The following is a 19,495-nucleotide window of genomic DNA, read 5'->3' as shown; positions in this document are numbered from 1 at the left end:
ACAAAAGAAAAATTCGGAGTAGGTATTAAAACCCATGGAGAAGAAATAAAAACTTTGAGGTTTGCCGATGACATTGTAATTCTGTGAGAGACAGCAAAGGACTTGGAAGAACAGTTGAACAGAATGGACAGTGTCTTGGAAGGAGGATATAAGACGAACATCAACAAAAGTAAAACGAGGATAATGGAATGTAGTCGAATTAAGTCGGGAATTAGATTAGAAAATAAGACACTTAAAGTAGTAAAGGAGTTTTGCTATTTGGGGAGCAAAATAACTGACGATGGTCGAAGTAGGGAGGATATAAAATGTAGACTGGCAATGGCAAGGAAAGAGTTTCTGAAGAAGAGAAATTTGTTAACATCGAGTATAGATTTAAGTGTTAGGAAGTCGTTTCTGAAAGTATTTGTATGGAGTGTAGCCATGTATGTAAGTGAAACATGGACAATAAATAGTTTGGACAAGAAGAGAATAGAAGCTTTCGAAATGTGGTGCTACAGAAGAATGCTGAAGATTAGGTGGGTAGATCACATAAATAATGAGGAGGTATTGAATAGATTTGGGGAGAAGGGGAGCTTGTGGCACAACTTGACAAGAAGAAAGGACCGGTTGGTAGGACATGTTCTGAGGCATCAAGGGATCACAAATTTAGCATTGGAGAGCAGCGTGGAGGGTAAAAATCATAGAGGGAGACCAAGAGATGAATACACCAAGCAGATTCAGAAGGATGTAGGTTGCAGTAGGTACTGGGAGATGAAGGAGCTTGCACAGGGTAGATTAGCATGGAGAGCTGCGTCAAACCAGTCTTAGGGCTGAAGACCACAACAACAAAAACAACATGTAAAACAAGTTTGCATTCTCTGCCCCAGTTTGACATCTTATCGAGATCGGTGTTGATACTTTTGCGCCGTTTTTATAGAGAATACTGAATTACAGATAAATGGATTATCAGCGAAAAATGTGCTGCTACTATTGTCTGCCTGGTCGTTAGTATACGAGGGTTGTTCAATAAATAGCGCGCCTTTTTTTTACAGCCGTTAAGATACATATAAGACAACACTGTTGTACGTGTTTCTAATTTGATGCTTTTGTACACGTGCGCTAAGTTTCGAGCAATTTGGGCAGATGGCAGAGCGTAGTGGATCGCAAAAGTGGCGTCTACGCAAAGCATGTGCTTTAAAGGCTCCTTTTTCCGAAACATAGAATTCAGTGATGGACGCCGGTAAATGTTTCTCTCTGTGCATGGTAATGACGTCGTTGGTAGCGGTGCTGTTAGGCGACGGGTGAAGGGTCAAAGCGTCAAGAATTACAGAAATTGATCTCCATGATATGCCACGTTCGGGAGGACGTGTCACAGCCATTGCTTCCGACATGGTGAATCGCGCTGTCATTATTCATGCAGACCGGCTCATCAACTCGAGAATTGGCTGTGCAGCTGTTTTTGATCACTAAAAGAGCGTATACAATGAGACTCCTGGATATTCAAAGGTTTCCTGAAGACTGATTCCATAGATGCTCACTACAGATCACGATTTCAAAGAGGAGCCAATTCATCCAAATTGTTGGAGCAGTTTGAGGTCAATGAAGAGTTCTCCAGCTACGGATCGTTACAGGTGACGGAATCTGGATGCATCGTTCCGGGCTGGAAACAAAAAGACTGTCATTGGATAGGCTTCATCAGCATACAAAAAAGAAGAAAAAATTCACTGTTGGCAGAGCCATGATGACAGTCTTCTTGGATAGCATAGATGCCATTCTCCTATATATGTTGCCTAAAGAGTCAACTTTTAATTCAGGATAATACTGAAGAAACTTAAGAACTGTTTTTGACGCATTGGGTCAGACAGTAGTCTGAAAGAAATTTTGCTGCAACATGACACAGCACTTCGACCAAAGTTTGAACACCCAGGAGTACATGGCCAAGTTAGGTTAATATTTCCTGATCCTCCGTACAGTGCAGCTCTCCCACCCTCTGACATCCATCTGTTTGGGGCACGTAACAATTTTCTACGTGGAACACATTTTGAAGATCAGTGTTTAATAGATGCAGTGGAAACATGGCTACGACCACAGGACAAGAGCTACCACCTACCTAGAGAATACATACTCTCACACAACGCTGGCGTACGCCGGAGGAAGTTATGGAGGCCATGCAGAAACGTAATGCGTGGAAGAGGTACGCTGATTGCTGTTACCATCACATTGTAACTCTAAGAACAAATATGTCTTAAGAAAAAAAAGGGCATTATTTATTGAACGATCCTCTTACAACTTGAGCAGCAAAGTTTGCGACACTTCCTTGGTGCATACCTGAAATTAGTGCTACTTCTTTTCGATTTGCCCCTATAGGAATTAACATGCTCTATCCCGCCTATCGAGAAATCTAGTCACAAATTTTGTTTGTTCCATATAATCACACTACTGCTAGCAAACTTTGGAATGGAAGGTTTCAGAAGGATTACCTGATGGTGGATCATTTAAAAAACAGATTTTAAACTGCAGAACATTTACAAAGCATACGTAGACTGCATGATTTGTTGGTTATGAGCTGCAGATTGAAACTGAAGAAACTGTAGTAAGGTAGCAAACTTGGGAAATTGAGTCTTGCTATATTTAAGGAACCAGTGGATGCTGAGAGTTTCAAAGGTACATTAGGCAACGATTAACAGATTCATGGGAAAGGAAAATAACAAAAGATGAATACTAAAGGTAGCAGAGTACTAAAAAGGGAAAAAGGCAATACCCAGCAGAAATCATTGGGCAGCAGGAGGCACTGAATCTAGCTGAAAAAAGGAGAGAATATAAAAATTCAGTAAATGTAGCAGCGAACACAAACCTCTAAAAAAAGAGTAACAAAGTGTAAATGGCAAATAAGAAATGGCTAGGTGAAATGCAATGTTGTCGAAGCATGCTGACTATGGTATGGATAGAAACAGAGTATAGGAAAATTAAAAAGACGTTTGGAGAAAATAGAAACACCTGTAAGTGTTCTGATAACATCCCAGAAATTTGCAATGATGATTATTTCATCGGGGGATTGGTGGTGAAGGGAACGGCGGAGGGCCTGGGGGGGGGGGGAGGGATAAAAGGATTAAACAGAGACTTCACAAGTCCCTCTTCAGAGAGACAGAGAGAGAGAGAGAGAGAGAGAAGGGGGGGGTGGGGGTGGGAAGAGGGAGATATTCCATTTGGACTCAAGGATCTCAGTCATAAATTTGACCTGTTATACAATTACCTCTCTTCTTTGCCGAGAGCGCTAATAATAATTTTTATTCGCGATGACCGGTTTCGGTAATCATTGTTACCTTCTTCAGATCTCGACAAATAGGTTATTAGAAATTGGAAATTTGTGGTAAGATCTTATGGGGCCAAACTGCTTAGGTCATCGGTCCCTAGGCTTACACACTACTTAATCTAACTTAAAATAACTTACGCTAAAGAAAACACACACACACACACACACACCCATGGCCGAGGGAGGACTCGAACCTCCGGCGGAGGGAACCGCGTGAACCGTGGCAAGGGGCTAAAAACAGGTTATTGCAGATTTCTTAAAATAGGAGTTAAAGCACTCTTTCTAATGAATTTTGCAAGATTAAAAGACTGATGCATCGGCATGTAAAAAATTAAAAAAGCTATGTACCCAGCTATTCACCACAAGTATTTGTCTTATCCCACTCACAGCAGAGCACGCCACTGCAACTAGGATGCTGCTAGTTTGTCTTCTTTAATCTATTATCAAAGATCGTCCCCTGCAGCTCAAAGTCAGTAAACTAAAAGCCAGCTTTGCTACTGGGTCCGCAGCTCGTGGTCATGAGGTAGTGTTCTCGCTTCCCACGTCCGGTTTCTCGGGTTCGATTCCCGCCGGGGTCAGGGACTTTCTATGCCTCGTGATGACTGGGTGTTGTGTGCTGTCCTTAGGTTAGTTATGTTTAAATAGTTCTAAGTTCTAGGAGACTGATGACCAAAGATGTTAAGTTCCATAGTGCTCAGAGCCATTTGAATCCTTTTTTTTTTTTTTTCCTACTGGACATGGCGGACTGTCAAGCACTGGGAATCACTGTAAGACCAACAATCCTCGCTTGAAGTTCAAAGGAAAATGAACTTCTGGATGAAACCTATAATAGTTAAACGTGCGCTGACAGTCCAGGAGTATAATTGTAAAAAATAATTTCAGATCTTCTGAGAGAATGAGCTGAAGGGTAAATTATGCAAATTAAATTTTGCCAACATAGTTTCTGTCCCGATTTTTTTTTCTTTTATTGTCCCAGATTTTCTAACCTTTTTAAAGTGTACCTTTTCGTAAAAAAATAAATGGACACCTTACGTTAGTGTTATCTAAGGCACAAGCATCACTATGTATCATGGGATGTCCGTGGCCATTTCCATCAAATTTGGTACTCATTACGATATGCAAAATCCGCCTCCTTAGCTGAGTGGTCTGCTTGCAGTGTGGAGGACCCAAGTTTGATTCCTTGTACGGCTAACAATTTGTTCTTGAGAAGACGATTGTAACGGCGTGCATTCAGCCTCATGACGACAACCGAGGCTCCGAAGTCAAGAAAGCCGACAACAGCAGTCAGCTAAACCCATGGCTCTCCATACGACAGCCATAACGCCATAGCAAAAGGACGGAACTGTTATAGCTCTGTCCCAATTGGCCCATTATGACCTGAACCTTCAGATATGCTTGCTTACTGTATGGAAAAATGCTATTTGAGTATGATAGCCTTTGGGTAGTTGTCACAGTCGCCATCCTGGGTCAAATTCTTGCACCCCCTCTACAAAACAGTTTGTTCCTCAGGTCTGTCACACAGTTTAACTATGCACAAGTATAATTATGCAAGGAGCAATTCCGAGACTTAACTGTGGAAACGGGTGTGGCCACGACAGTCAGACTGACTCCTGTTTCACCTTCCTGAAACATACACTGCCTCGGTGGCGAGCTTCTTCCAGTTGGAAGTCTTCAGCTGCAGATGCAGTGTGTCGATGTGTCAGAGCCCATGGCCGAGCGGTTCTAGGCGCTACAGTCTGGAACCACGCGACCGTTACACTGCAGGTTTGAATCCTGCCTCGGGAATGGATGTATGTGATGTCCTTGGGTTAGTTAAGTTTAAGTAGTTCTAAGTTCTAGAGGACTGATGACCTCAGAAGTTAACTCCCATAGTGGTCAGAGCCATTTTAACCATTTGTCAGAGCCCATGTCGTCATGATACAACTAAATGGCTTTGACAGACCCACAGTGATGCTTCCGACGCCTTCCTCCCCATCAGTTTAGCGAGGCTCCTATATTCCAAGGGTATATAACCAACTTGGACGAGAACGCAGGCACTGACCCTGAAGCCCAGAAGCACAGTGCTGTATAGAGAAGTACCTTTTAGAACCGTAACATTTTCTGTACCTTTATTTGGACCTCTGGTGTATCCCTGAGGGCCGCGGACCTTGCGGAAGGTCCCCCCACAGAGTTGTTTGTGCTGCTGGCAGTTCAGGTCCCGGGGCCACGGGGGGCAGCGTTTGTGTCGCTTGGTGGCGATGCAGGGCCTCCACTGTCGGCAGGGGCCGTCACACTGGTACCAGTGCTGCCTGTAGAGGTGCACCTCCTCGTGGAAGTGGTGGAACTGCTCGATGGCCGTGCCCGCCTCCCGGTTGATGCGCTGCGCGTGCTTCTGGAACTCCGGCCCATGCCCATACTCACTGCCGTCTCTTTTGTAGACCATAAGGTATGCGTGGATCATCTCGTGCTGCAACACGACATAAATACACCTGGAGGCCAAAGGGTCTCTAACGCCCACCCCTACCTTTTATAAATCCCTTCAAATCCTTGAACGCCATGCTCTCCGCCTTGCCTATTGCATCCGTCTCCCCTCCCCCACGGTAATCCTGTAAGATCTCATTCCGTTCCCCCACCTCCTCCTTTTCCTTAAAAGGATACAGATCCTATACACCTCCCGCAAACTCAACCCTCCTCACCCGCTTGTCTCGCCCATCCTCTCCCACCCCCGCCCGCTGCCGTGCCTGTATTCCCACATCCCACCCGGTCTCCATCTCTCCACCCTCCTTACCCTCTCCCAAGGTGGCTTTCGCCAGCTCCCCCTCCCTGATGATGTCCTCCTCCCCTCCATCTACCCCTCCTATCAACTTTGATCCTGCCCACCCCCGCTTCCTGTGTCCTTTCCTATTGGCACCCTCCCTCCCTTCCCCTTCCTTTTCCCCCGTCCCCTTTCTCCACCCCTCTTCCCCCGGGCTCCCCCCTCCATCCCTCCCCCTATCTCCCCTGCCCATGGCATCTCCCGTTCCCCTTCCTCCTCCTCCTCCTCCTCTCTTGGCAGGTCCCCGGACTCGCACACGCCCAGTGAACATTCGCGCGCCGGAGATCATCACCATCAGTGTCTCGTGTGTGTGCCTTCGTTTGTGTTTTGTGTTCATTCGCCGTCACGCCACCACTGTTCACGTGTGCCATCGCCGTCATCCATGTTACGTGCGCCGTGTCAACTAGTGTTAGTGATATTTCTCGTCCAGCGTGAACGGCTCCATATTTTTTGTTTTTTAGTATCTACTTTTTTGCCTGCCGTTTTGATTGTTTTCTCTGTGCCTCCTCTATGTACTACTTATTGTCAAACTCAAGGCAGAGGAGCGGCGTACTCTGCTGCTGACAGCCCGCCTTTGTATAAGGTCATAAATATAACAATAAAGAAAAGAAAAAAAAGAAGGGTCTCTGGACTAGTATTAAGTTGCTCCATCAAGAGTAATATGTTTGTGACATATTTTCTGTGCTCTTCTTCTGTTTCCGTCTTTTTATACTTAGCGAGCCATCATCTCATGTTCGTTGGATGGTGTGTGGCTGCTTTTTACACAGAAAAACAAAAATTTTGCACTTTGTTTCTGATCCATCTTGCTGTTCGCAACAGAAGAAGAGCACAGAAAATATGTCACAAGCAGCGCCAATAATATCTTAAAACACGCCGTAGCATACAATAAATAAGATTAAAAAAAACAACACTGATGATGGTGATATTTGTCGCCGAAACTAGTTCGGTATAATAAACAAATAACACGGTGTTTGCATCAAGGAGGACTCAATTTGCGATATTACTGCTGTTCTACGCAAACACGGACCAAATGGAAGAGTTCCAAGATAATATTATTGTTGCTCCATCAAAAAGTGTAGGGTTTCCTTTGCCTTAGATTATCTAACGTTCATAGGTCTCTGTCAAATAGTCACCTGTTAGGTAGAAATATCCACCATACAACACAGCACGTTTAAAATCAGCTTTGAGAAATTGCTTCAGTGAAGAGTTTGAATCCTTTGAATAGTAGCGATTGTAGCCAGATGTCCCACTAAACAAAAATACAACCACCTACGAACATGTCCAGTGGATGTGAACCTATGGATGTGGCAGGGGTGAAAGGAAAGTGGTTGTAAAGGGAGGAAAGGATGGAAATTAAGGTATAATGCACCGATGGCGACAAGATAATTTAAGTGTCTGACATCCCGTAGCCTCCCAGGTCGAAATATTTATTATTTCGTGACAACTTTTGTAAGTTTATAGCCAACAGCCTTGCCGCAGTGGTAACACCAGTTCCAAAGTTAAGTGCTGTCACACATGGCTAGCACTTGGATGGGTCTGCCAAGTGCTGTGGCAATTGGGGTGCACTCACCCCTTGTGAGGCCAATTGAGGAGCTACTTGACTGAGGTATAGCGACACCAGTTACGAAAATTTACAACGGCGGGAAGGGAGGTGTGCTCACCACGTGCCCCTCCGTATCCCCATCCAGTGACGCCTAAGGGCTGAGGATGACATGGCGACCGTACCTTTGTGCCTTCAAGGCTTGTATGGATAGTGTTTGTTTGAAATTTATCTATAAGCTTCATTGTAGATGAGCTGTTGTGTTACTGCATCTATCACTGGTTACGCCAAGTCCAGCATTATACAGAAATCTTGGTCCACCTCCAGTGTGTTCCTGACGTTGTGGTTGTTCTTGCTTTGGGTGCCCTCTTGGCATCGCAGACCAGCAGTTCCGTACAGACAGTAGTTGCAGCAAGGTATATCGTAGATCGGCCTTGCTTGCTAACGTGTCTTCAAGCTAATTATCCACTCTGTACTCTGACAGTCAGAGTTTCTTGAAGTGATTAATGTTGCACTATGGTTCAGAACGATTTGCTAAAACTGGGTGTAATTCAGTTCTTTGAAATCAGTAACAACTTTTGTAATAAACGTACAGATATGATTCACTAATCACTGTTCGCAATAGATTCTGGAACCGTCCGCTTTCTGAAATTACCAGTCAAAGAAACTATCTTTAACTTCTTGGAGTGGAGAGACGTAAGGCAGTGTCGTCTGACATTATGTATGTATTACGAGACGTCAGTTTAAATATGGAGACTGGTCACAAGGAAGTCGCATCCTATAGTCTTTGAGTCCAGAGCCCAACAGCCAAGTGCGAGATTTTGGTGGGTGATGTTGAGATTTTCAGTAGTGTCCTTTTTCTTTTTTCAAGCAATGTTACATAGGAAAAAACAAATAGGCTAGTGGTAAACTAGATATCCACTGTATTTATTTGAATAAAAATGTTGAGCCATGCCAAGAACGATCATTTATTTAATGGAGAGGACAGTGTTAATAAAGGTGTCGATACAGACCTCATTAATGAATTAGGATTAATTAATAATATTCATATTACAAAGACAACTGAAAATGATAGTTCAAATATCAATATAGACACTGAATCACGAAACGCAGTGACAGACAGCTTTCGTATTGCTCATGTATGGAATGAGGAAAAGGAAACTTAATTTTGACAAAATCTGAAAGCAGATTTCATGGTAAATATTCAGCGTATGTCAACTGAAGGTGGATGGAGAAGAAAAAAAAGCAATTACTGATGTCAGTTGCATTGGGGCAATACGCGGAAACAACAACTCGAGTGAAAATGTGTACAGGAGACGGATTAGAGCCTGGGATCTCCTGTGTTGGCAGGCGTGTTAACCATTGTGGCATCTAGGACATACTGTTATCGCAATTGCACAGACTCGGCACACCTCACATCTAACCCACATTCCCAGTGAGCACCACCTGTCTGCAGTCCCTGTCCATTTCCTCCAGGCTCGCTGCACAGATTCCTGCAGGAGATCGGACGTACTTCTGCACCTGCAGAAGAGGTGAAGAAGGTGGATCCGTCGCTCATCTAGGTGAATCAGTTATATGAATTAGTGGTAGTGCAAGAGTAGTGGGACAAGGAGGGAGGGGGGGGGGGGGCATCAGGGCGTTTTGTTAGTGTTGCTAGCTTACACTCAGGGGAAAGTATGCACTCATATAAATATTCAGAAGTTAAATTTTCATAATGAACCGTTGAGCAAAATATAACATCGCAACGTTTCTTACGAGGTCTGGACGAATGTTTGGACAAACATGTGGAAAATATTCATTTTGAAATGTAAAATTCATTCACATATTTGAGGAGCAAGAACATGGAGACGATGAAAACCAAACATTTTCATCATACCCAGGACAGTAAACAACATGGGGAAGAGAAAGAAGACGAGGGGGTTGCAGTTCAGTGTCAATTGCACAGCTACAAGAAGTTCGTGAGTCTACTGCGCTGAATGTAGTAATTCACGATTTCACTCAAGACCATGCAAAGCTCATGTGACAAAATCAATTCAGACATGAAGCTTATTTCATATGTACGACGACATTCGATTTGTTAATGCAAGAAAGCTAGAATGGTAATTGCTACCCCTATGTAATCATCGGCAGGATTCATATTCACGAATTTCTAACAAGACAGAAAACATGAGTATTTTTACACAGCAAATGTATTCCAGCAAATACATAGCACAGAACTGAGGTGTGATGAAAAGTGCGACATTTGTGGTTTTTGGAACGTCATTTTCAAGTGAATATTTGGCCAAAATCAGCAGAACATGGCACGTAATTTATTTAGCCAAGACGAGCACAGCAAGGATCGCAATCGAAAATTCAGGGAAGACTTGACGAATTCAATGTGTAACATTATATTAAAAATCAACATGAAAAGAAAAAGCTGCATCAAACCAGTCTCTGGGCTGAAGAACATAACAACATAATAATAATAATAATAATCTCAAAAAGTAATGATAAATGAAAGAAAGACTAACGTCACGCATTGTAAGTATTATTTGCACAGCTCACATTGTTATTTTCCTCTTGAACCTGTATGTCCATAAATTCTAGTTGAACCTTAATTCGTTATCCACTATGCTACAGAAATTAATCATTAATTATTTAACCTGGCCACACATGCCATATGATGCTTTCGCATCTTGTTATGCGTACGAGCTGTCAAAGAGCAAGTGCATGAGGCAAACCTAACCAAAAAATGGGTCATTGTGTTTGTTATGTTTGTTTTCTTTTGGGATACTTGTGTTGTGCTTTGAAGTGCATAATTTGTGCAAGTGATGGGGTGTTGTTTAGTAAGACTAGCAAAATATCGATTAATTATACTTTGTGTAACGGAGTTTTGATTGCAGTAAGTAACTACCTAATCCAGAGCAACATTAAGCGTAACCATGAGTGATGTCGTGGATGAGGCATATAGTCTTGAAATGCAAGACAGTCGAGGTATGTTCAATGCATGTGAGGATAGTTTGCCACAAGGCATAGGGAACGATCAGGTAGAGAGTGTAGAGAATGACTGAATCAACAAAGAGTCATATGAATCGATCCTGTCACATGAATTGACAGCATAGTTGTGCGAGAACCAATTGCGGTCGTGGCGTATATTAGACTTACATTTTCTTGAAAATCTGTTGAAAAGACATAGCAATGGACTGGATGAGAAACAGGGCGGACGGCGGACTGAGAAGTTTAAAAAACAGTGAAGAATTCAAAGAACTCTTTCACAAGCAGGGTAAAAAAACTAAAATTTCCGAAGGACAAAAATGACGAATGGTCGTTATCTTGGCACATTATTGAAGTTAGGACTGAGGTGGAAGTAGTGAATCTTTGGAAAAATGAAATTGTGAATCTGATGGAGGCGATTGGAAAACGTCAGGAGGAAATGCAGGAACAAATGGTTCAAATGGCTCTGAGCACAACGGGACTTAACATCTGAGGTCATCAGTCCCCTAGAACTTAGAACTACTTAAACCTAACCAACCTAAGGACATCACACACATCCATGCCCGAGGCAGGATTCGAACGAGCGATCGCAGCGGTTTCAGACTGAAGCGCCTAGAACCGCTCGGCCACCCTGGCCGGTAATGCAGGAACAAATGGAAGCAAGAATCACAGCGACAGAACGGGAGATTAGTCAGCGCTGAGATGTAACAGTAACTGTTGGCTTTGGTGAAATCGTAGGGAAGTGGACAGCGAGCAACTGAAGGCACTGGAGATTATATCCAAACATGTGTTGCAGCATGAGAACGGCATCCACAAAGTAAGCGATAAGTCAGAAGTGCTGACTACTACTTTAGAGCAGCTAAACATTGCGTAGCGACAATGATTCGGAGCGCACACAGCAAACTACCAGAGGTGACAGTAAAACTGTAAATGTCGTGTGACTAAGGCCTCCCGTCGTGTAGTCCGTTCGCCAGGTGCAAGTCTTTCGATGTGACTGACCACTTCGGGGACTTGCTCGTCGAAGAGGAGATAGTGACGAGGTATAATCTATCTTCATAGTCAAGCACAGCCATGTTGCCAGAGAGTGACATGAACCCGCACTTTTCCCTGGCGTATAATCATAGTAATAGCAGCAACAAAGCTACCACGAGAGCTAGAAGTCAGTCTTTGTCAGATAATAAGTGAAACCCCTCATACAATACGAAGGTAGTTGAGAAACTAGCTGAGAGACGACAAAAATAGGTCCCACTTCATTTACAGTTTATCAAAATGGTTCAAATGGCTCTAAGCACTATGGGACTTAACATCTGAGGTCATCAATACCCTAGACTTAAAACTAAGTAAACCTAAGTAACCTAATAGCCTCACACACATCCATGCCTGAGGCAAGATTCGAACCTGCAACCGTAGCAGCCGCGTGGTTCCGGACTAAAGCGCCTAGAACCTCTCGCTCACAGAAAAAATAACATCAGTGTGCTTGGCTTGAGCAATATGAACATGCGCTTCCATTATCCTGTGGATCGTGTATCAGGATGTAGATCGTGTATAGTAACCTTCATTATGAACCTGCTGCACGAATGAGTTAATAATAAGCGATTGTGAGCATTTTGAGAAATGTAGGAGTGCATTTCCAGCCAGTTTTTTGCCACGCAATGTCTAATATCTGGTTAAATATATAGTTGATGCCCAATTACACTGACTGAAATTTTCCCTACCCAGTCGTCTTCTTCAATGAAATGTTCAAAAAGAACCAGTATCTTCACTACCAAAATCAGTGTGGATATGCTAGAGGAAACTTCCACCTTTATTACAAAGGCAAATAATTATTGCCACATGACAAGGGAGACATCAGGTCGTTTCAGGCACTGCTGCAAGAACTCAAATGTGACAGAAGTCAGAGTGATTATGTACATAGCGGACAAGAAAGGCTAACTTCCCTGCAGATTGGGAATGGTCAACAAAGAGGTGTGATCGTGATATTTCAGTGATGGAAGAGAGCTGTTTCCTCAAACAGCGTAACTAAAGGTGGATGTTGAATCGAGGCTGAACTGGGTAGTATCCACGATGAGACTACGGCGATTGAGAACGCTTTATAGAATATTCACAGCATCAGAATGAAGATCACTCGCCATAGATACTGAAAATTCGAGGACCAGACGCCCGCAGTGATGAATATAACGTGTCACAGGGCCAGAATAATAGGGAGTGACAGACGGCCAGGGCAACTAGATGTGGGGATGGTTTAGATGCATCGAATTTGTCATGTGAATGGAAGGTCATGTGACATAGGGGACATATTGCAATAAGAGGACGAGGAGGCGCCTGGATATTTTAATCAAGACTAGTTTTTCAATGTATTGTTGACACAGGGTGCTAGAATCTGCGCTTAGAAAAAAATCTTAAAATATCAGAAGAAAGAGTTTCGGTCCGTCTTGCCTTTGCAGGGAACTAATATCAGTGGGGCAATACCTGAGAAGAGTTGCAGTTGAAAGGCACACCAAACTGTGTTTATATGTCAGTCCCATGTGTTAAATGTAAATTTTTTTCTTCCACTACTTTTTGTAGGTGTTATTTTATGACTACGTTTCTTACAAGATTACCAAAGTATAAATGAATTGAGGGAAAAGTGTCAACCACTGTGCGAAAATTGGTGCATGATTAGTCTTGAGTCTGTAGACCATCTGAACGGAAACTATACAGCATGTGAATGTATGTGATCAGTAGTACACGCTGAAGTACTATTAAGAATAGAAAGATGGATCAGTAGTACCCCTGAATTGACACTGCGTCAGGCAAAGAATCAGCCCAGTATGAACAGTCTGCAGGTGAAGATGAAGATGACTACATGGAAGGATATGTCATGTGATTTGGTGGAGTCTACGTATAAGGTAGGTCACTTCATCTATGAAATCAATGAGACGACATCAATTTGAGCTTATCGCTATTAGGACAATTAGCGGTTCCTCTATTAGTGAGGCCAGGCAAAGTCGACTACAACAAATGCAATCACAGGAGTTGGCATTGGATGGGTACAGGGTGGGAATGCTTTTAGATTAATGAACATAGGCAGCTAATCTCTTATTTTTATTATGTTTCTAATATGTTTATTTGTTGTGTTAGATTTTCTGGATACCACTAACTAAGAATTTGTTTTTTGTTTCCTTAGGATTGTAAGGATGAGTAAGATCCGACAAATCACTCGAAACTGAGGTGGAGTGGATATCCTTTATGTAGAACCATAATCTACTGTTACAGATTCTTGATGACCAGTATCTGAGGAATGAAGGAATTCAGGATTCATTGCTGGCTGACAGGTATGCGCCGAGCTAATCACAGATGATGTGATTGAAAAGAAACTTGATGTGACTAAGCACAGTATGTGGTGCAAAGTAAGCAACGAGATGGAGCCAGTGCAGCGGAAGGAAGGAGCACTACAGTGTTTGATGTGTTTTTTTGTAATTTAATGTACTGAAATGATTGTGTTAGTTTATTTATTCATACAAGAGAAGGACTTACAACGAATTTACTGAAGGCAGATGAACTGAGCAGGGATGCCGATGAGCAGGTCAAAATTAAGCACCATTTCAGCATTGAGTTTGTGCAAGAAAATCACTCGATATAGGAACGAATATTCTAATAAAGGAGATTGCATGTAAGAGTAGCCAAAATTAAATGACAGTATGTTCCAAATCGCCGCCGGGTGCGGCCGTGCGGTTCTAGGCGCTCCAGTCTGGAGCTGAGCGACCGCTCCGGTCGCAGGTTCGAATCCTGCCTCGGGCATGGATGTGTGTGATGTCCTTAGGTTAGTTAGGTTTAATTAGTTCTAAGTTCTAGGCGACTGATGACCTCAGACGTTAAGTCGCATAGTGATCAGAGCCATTTGAACCATTTTGTTCCAAATCATGTAAGTAAAAGAGGACTTGCATTGTCACCCTGAAGTCACATATCATAAGAATTATTGTTCCCTCGAACCAAGCCACTCATTTTGTTACTGTCTTCACATATTTTCTGTCAATATACTTGCAGTTAGAAATTACCCACAATGATGTGCTAAGAGTGACAGATATTCCATGTACAGGAAGGCTGTTAAAATGAAAAAGTTATGTTAATTACATGATCAAGAGTGACATGGTGTTTATAAATAATTTCTGCGTTTGTTTTTTGTGTATTTGTTTGATTACTGTTTATTGATGTGCATTCATGGTGCTTTGGTAGTTTCAGTGTGCTGTGTTTTCCTTTTGGACTTATGTATTTATGATATTACTACATATAGTCTGTATCATGTTTTAATCTTTTCATGACACTGCTACAAAAATATGATTCTGTGACTGAAGGTCACTGCCCTTTTTCTGTTTGTATCTTTCATAAGTGTTACTTATTCGACACACAGTTGTCTACAGTCTCTTACTTGGAGTTGTTATTGTCACAATGTGTACATACATATACATCTGTTTTCTTGTTTTGATACTTGTTGGTAACTGTCTAAGATTATGGCTATTATGGTATGATAGTGGTAAGGGCACAACCCTTACTTAGTCTAAATTATGAATATAAGTCATCCAACATTCACTGATTATTTGTTAGTTTCTACATATATGTACTTTCTCTTACTAATACCAAGCAATTATTTTGGGTTACTGCTGTAGATGTAATGGGATAATGGATGAGTGATGTGTCAATATTAATTTAGTCATGAAGCAGTCACATTTTAGTAGATGTCAAAATTTTCAGATACTTGTATGTTGTTCAATTAATGTGGTGCATTGTTATTAATATTCTTGTTTTGTTTTACATGATAATTCTATGAGAAAGCCTATTTTTGAACTCACCATGTGTGGTGTCTTAAATCATTTATGTATATTTTGATATTACTTGTATGCTCTCTTACCATTAGTGTTAGGTATTTATCTCTCTGTCTTGAGTTTTACAGAAAAATCACTTTATAATACATGTGCATATTGGTGAACATACAATACTGAAACACATATGGCTTATTGCTATATTGATATTTTCAGCATATTAAACGCCATTTCTACTTTATTTTCATAATTTGAAATGAAGTTACATGTACATTGGAAGGATTTTATGTTGACTCCACTTTTTGACATTTTCAAAAAACTGGTAATAAAAAGCACATTGGGTACCATTCTCAATTTTAAATACCAGAGTACGTACAGAAATGTATTTAAAGAGAAAATAATCCTGTTATTAGCTAAACAACCTCTGGATTTTTCTTTCCCTGAAGCAGAGGGTGATGAAAGTTGAGGACGTGGGATAAGTCGAGAGACATAGCTCCAGACGTGAATGCTCCGTTCTGAAGCAAGGTGCAAGTATTGGCAAGAAGTGCCTCCTCCTTCCCCCAACCAACCGCTGGGAGGAGGGGCGCACTGGGAGACAAAGCTTTTGGCTCACTGTTCATTCATGGATTGATTAATAGTGACTGCACTCTGCTTAGTCTGCTCTGAGGTTGTGAACACATAATTCTGTAAATATATACCAGCCTGGCATTTCAGTTTAAATCAGTTGCTCAATGCAGCTCTGTAGTATTTGTATGTCTTGACTGTTATGTATCTTGATGTAAGAACTTCATTTATCTTGTTTCATTCTGGGAAATGATCGTTAAGTCTGGTGCTCTGTGCAAAATCTGCAATTTAAAAATGAGGTAAATAACTTGTCAAGAAATCCAGTATTCCTTGTAGCAGCAAACTGAATTTTATTTATTCGTGTGGTCTAAGTTCTGATGGTGTTCCCACAGTGTTAAACTTTTCAGCCATCAGCAACACAGCCTTCAAATTGAAGCTAGTATATTTTAGTTATGAACTCCTTCCAAGTTCAATGAATCCTTCTGTATCTGTCTGATTTGAATAATTTTACCTTATAAAACATACATTTTGACCACTAGCCACCATGTGTTCAGTCATGATGTGCACAACCCCATAATCCTAATCACAGTTTATAGCAAGGTAGAGGTAATGAGGTTCCATGGTCACCTACATATGGAAGGTTTCTTCCTGTGTGTGACTTTTATACCTTTCTATGTGATAGTCACACATTCGTAGGGCACACCAATGTTTATCTACCTGCAACTTCACAATGCTCTCCAAGCCCTATCGAACGCTCAGTTCAGTCAAATCACTCTATACGAATTGTTGCATGTATCCATGAGTGTGAGTGATGACATTTTTAGATCCACAAACCATGGTAAATCAAGGTGCATCTGCTTAAACTATAGCTCAGTTTTTTTCACGGTTGTGTAATTATCCACTTTCTAAAATTACCATCTAAAGAAAAGGTAACATCAGATTCTTGGACTTGGCATGAAGTATTAATTTCGCAAGGAATGACATCGGCCACACTCTAGGAAACCCTTCCAGTATTTTCCTTAAGTGGTTTAAGGAAATCATGGCAAACGTAGATTGGATGCCTAGGTGGGTACTCGAACCACTCTCCTCCCAAAGATACGTCCACTGTCATATCAGTGTGCTGGATTAGGAAGTGTATGGAGGGATATGTGTCCAGTGCTTCCACATACACTCCTGGAAATGGAAAAAAGAACACATTGACACCGGTGTGTCAGACCTACCATACTTGCTCCGGACACTGCGAGAGGGCTGTACAAGCAATGATCACACGCACGGCGCAGCGGACACACCAGGAACGGCGGTGTTGGCCGTCGAATGACGCTAGCTGCGCAGCATTTGTGCACCGCCGCCGTCAGTGTCAGCCAGTTTGCCGTGGCATGCGGAGCTCCATCGCAGTCTTTAACACTGGTAGCATGCAGCGACAGCGTGGACGTGAACCGTATGTGCAGTTGACGGACTTTGAGCGAGGGCGTATAGTGGGCATGCGGGAGGCCGGGTGGACGTACCGCCGAATTGCTCAACACGTGGGGCGTGAGGTCTCCACAGTACATCGATGTTGTCGCCAGTGGTCGGCGGAAGGTGCATGTGCCCGTCGACCTGGGACCGGACCGCAGCGACGCACGGATGCGTGAATGGAGGGACGAATGGAGACGTGTCGTCTTCAGCGATAAGAGTCGCTTCTGCCTTGGTGCCAATGATGGTCGTATGCGTGTTTGGCGCCGTGCAGGTGAGCGCCACAATCAGGACTGCGTACGACCGAGGCACACAGAGCCAACACCCGGCATCATGGTGTGGGGAGCGATCTCCTACACTGGCCGTACACCTCTGGTGATCGTCGAGGGGACACTGAATAGTGCACGGTACATCCAAACCGTCATCGAACCCATCGTTCTACCATTCCTAGACCGGCAAGGGAACTTGCTGTTCCAACAGGACAATGCACGTCCGCATGTATCCCGTGCCACCCAACGTGCTCTAGAAGGTGTAAGTCAACTACCCTGGCCAGCAAGATCTCCGGATCTATACCCCATTGAGCATGTTTGGGACTGGATGAAGCGTCGTCTCACGCGGTCTGCACGGCCAGCACGAACGCTGGTCCAACTGAGGCGCCAGGTGGAAATGGCATGGCAAGCCGTTCCACAGGACTACATCCAGCATCTCTACGATCGCCTCCATGGGAGAATAGCAGCCTGCATTGCTGCGAAAGGTGGATATACACTGTACTAGTGCTGACATTGTGCATGCTCTGTTGCCTGTGTCTATGTGCCTGTGGTTCTGTCAGTGTGATCATGTGATGTATCTGACCCCAGGAATGTGTCAATAAAGTTTCCCCTTCCTGGGACAATGAATTCACGGTGTTCTTATTTCAATTTGCAGGAGTGTATATGTCAACATTGTAACAGTGTCTAATTTGTCTATGACATGGTTTTTATGGGCTAGCATATAAAACAAACTACTTACCAGGAGTGTTTCAACCAGGTCTCTCCTTGGACGCAGCTTCAGCAATGGTTCACTCAGTCTGATAGTGCACAGTCCATCCCCTCCTTCAAATGTGCAGAAACCGGCATTCCTAAGGCAGATGTTTCCTAATAGTTATATATTCTGAACACTGAATGACATTTAGTAACACTAACGTTTGAGGGATTCTTGTAACTAAGCTGGATGGGCGCACAAACAGGCCTTACAGAGCTTATAAAAGGAGTTTTGACGCCACACTATTCTAGATGTCAGAGAAGAGTTTTCTGCCAACATCCCAGCACCAGAGATTTTCAGCCAACACTACTAGTATTCCTAATTTAACTCGTGACTTATTCAATACAAATTTCTACATAATGGGTAATATTGCCAATGAATATACAGTGACCCCTCAGGTCAATTGTACGATACATCCGTTGAAATAACATTTGTTTGCATAGTGTACTGTATTTCGCATAATCATCGAACGACCTCGCCAACTACTTTTCATGTTTATAATAACCGTTGTGTTTCAGAAGCAACCGATCAAATGGGGTTTTACAAGTGGTCGAATGTGACTCCGTAACCGAAAAAATATTTTAGCAGCATTTCCTTAAAAAAAACTGCTAAAACAATGCTAACAGTTCCACGATTCCAAATCTGCCACAATTTCAATTAATCAAAACCTCGTTTACTTAAATGTATCGTATCTCATCTTCATTGACTTCACAGATCACACTTAAATACCTGGCACAGCATTCAACGAACCCAAATTACGGGCTAAGGATTATTTGTTGCTAAGAGATCATGTGTGTGTTCACAACCGGTTACTATTCGCGTGGGATCATGAATTAACTGCTCGAATTAACTTTCAGAGAATGCGTTTAGCACAATTTCAGGTGATGTTTTATGCGTACCTCCAGATTTGAACATGTATTTTCGCCAACATATCAAGGATAAATTAAAGTCACCACCAACTATATCCGTAGGAGTCGGGTATGTGTCTGAAATTAGACTCAGGTTTCCTTTGAACCTTTTAGTGACTGTAACATACGAGTTGGGAGGGCGGTAAAAGGACC

The 19,495-nt window shown here is 42.6% G+C and overlaps 1 protein-coding gene across 1 annotated transcript in view; it reads right to left on the bottom strand.

Annotated features, from left to right (window-relative positions):
* Window positions 1–19,495, bottom strand: part of LOC126273159 (DNA-dependent metalloprotease dvc-1-like) — a 76,167-nt gene that overhangs the window by 12,968 nt on the left and 43,704 nt on the right. The window contains exons 3-4 of the mRNA XM_049976625.1: window positions 18,423–18,531; window positions 5,399–5,738 (exon numbers count right to left, since the gene is read on the bottom strand). Of these exons, the coding sequence (XP_049832582.1) occupies window positions 5,399–5,738; window positions 18,423–18,531 (449 nt within the window). The remainder of the gene's footprint in view (window positions 1–5,398; window positions 5,739–18,422; window positions 18,532–19,495) is intronic.

This window comes from Schistocerca gregaria, chromosome 5 (genome assembly GCF_023897955.1).
Source record: "Schistocerca gregaria isolate iqSchGreg1 chromosome 5, iqSchGreg1.2, whole genome shotgun sequence".
In the NCBI taxonomy this organism is placed as follows: domain Eukaryota; kingdom Metazoa; phylum Arthropoda; class Insecta; order Orthoptera; family Acrididae; genus Schistocerca; species Schistocerca gregaria.
Note: the sequence above shows the minus strand (reverse complement) of the source record. Positions and strands in the feature narration are given on the sequence as shown.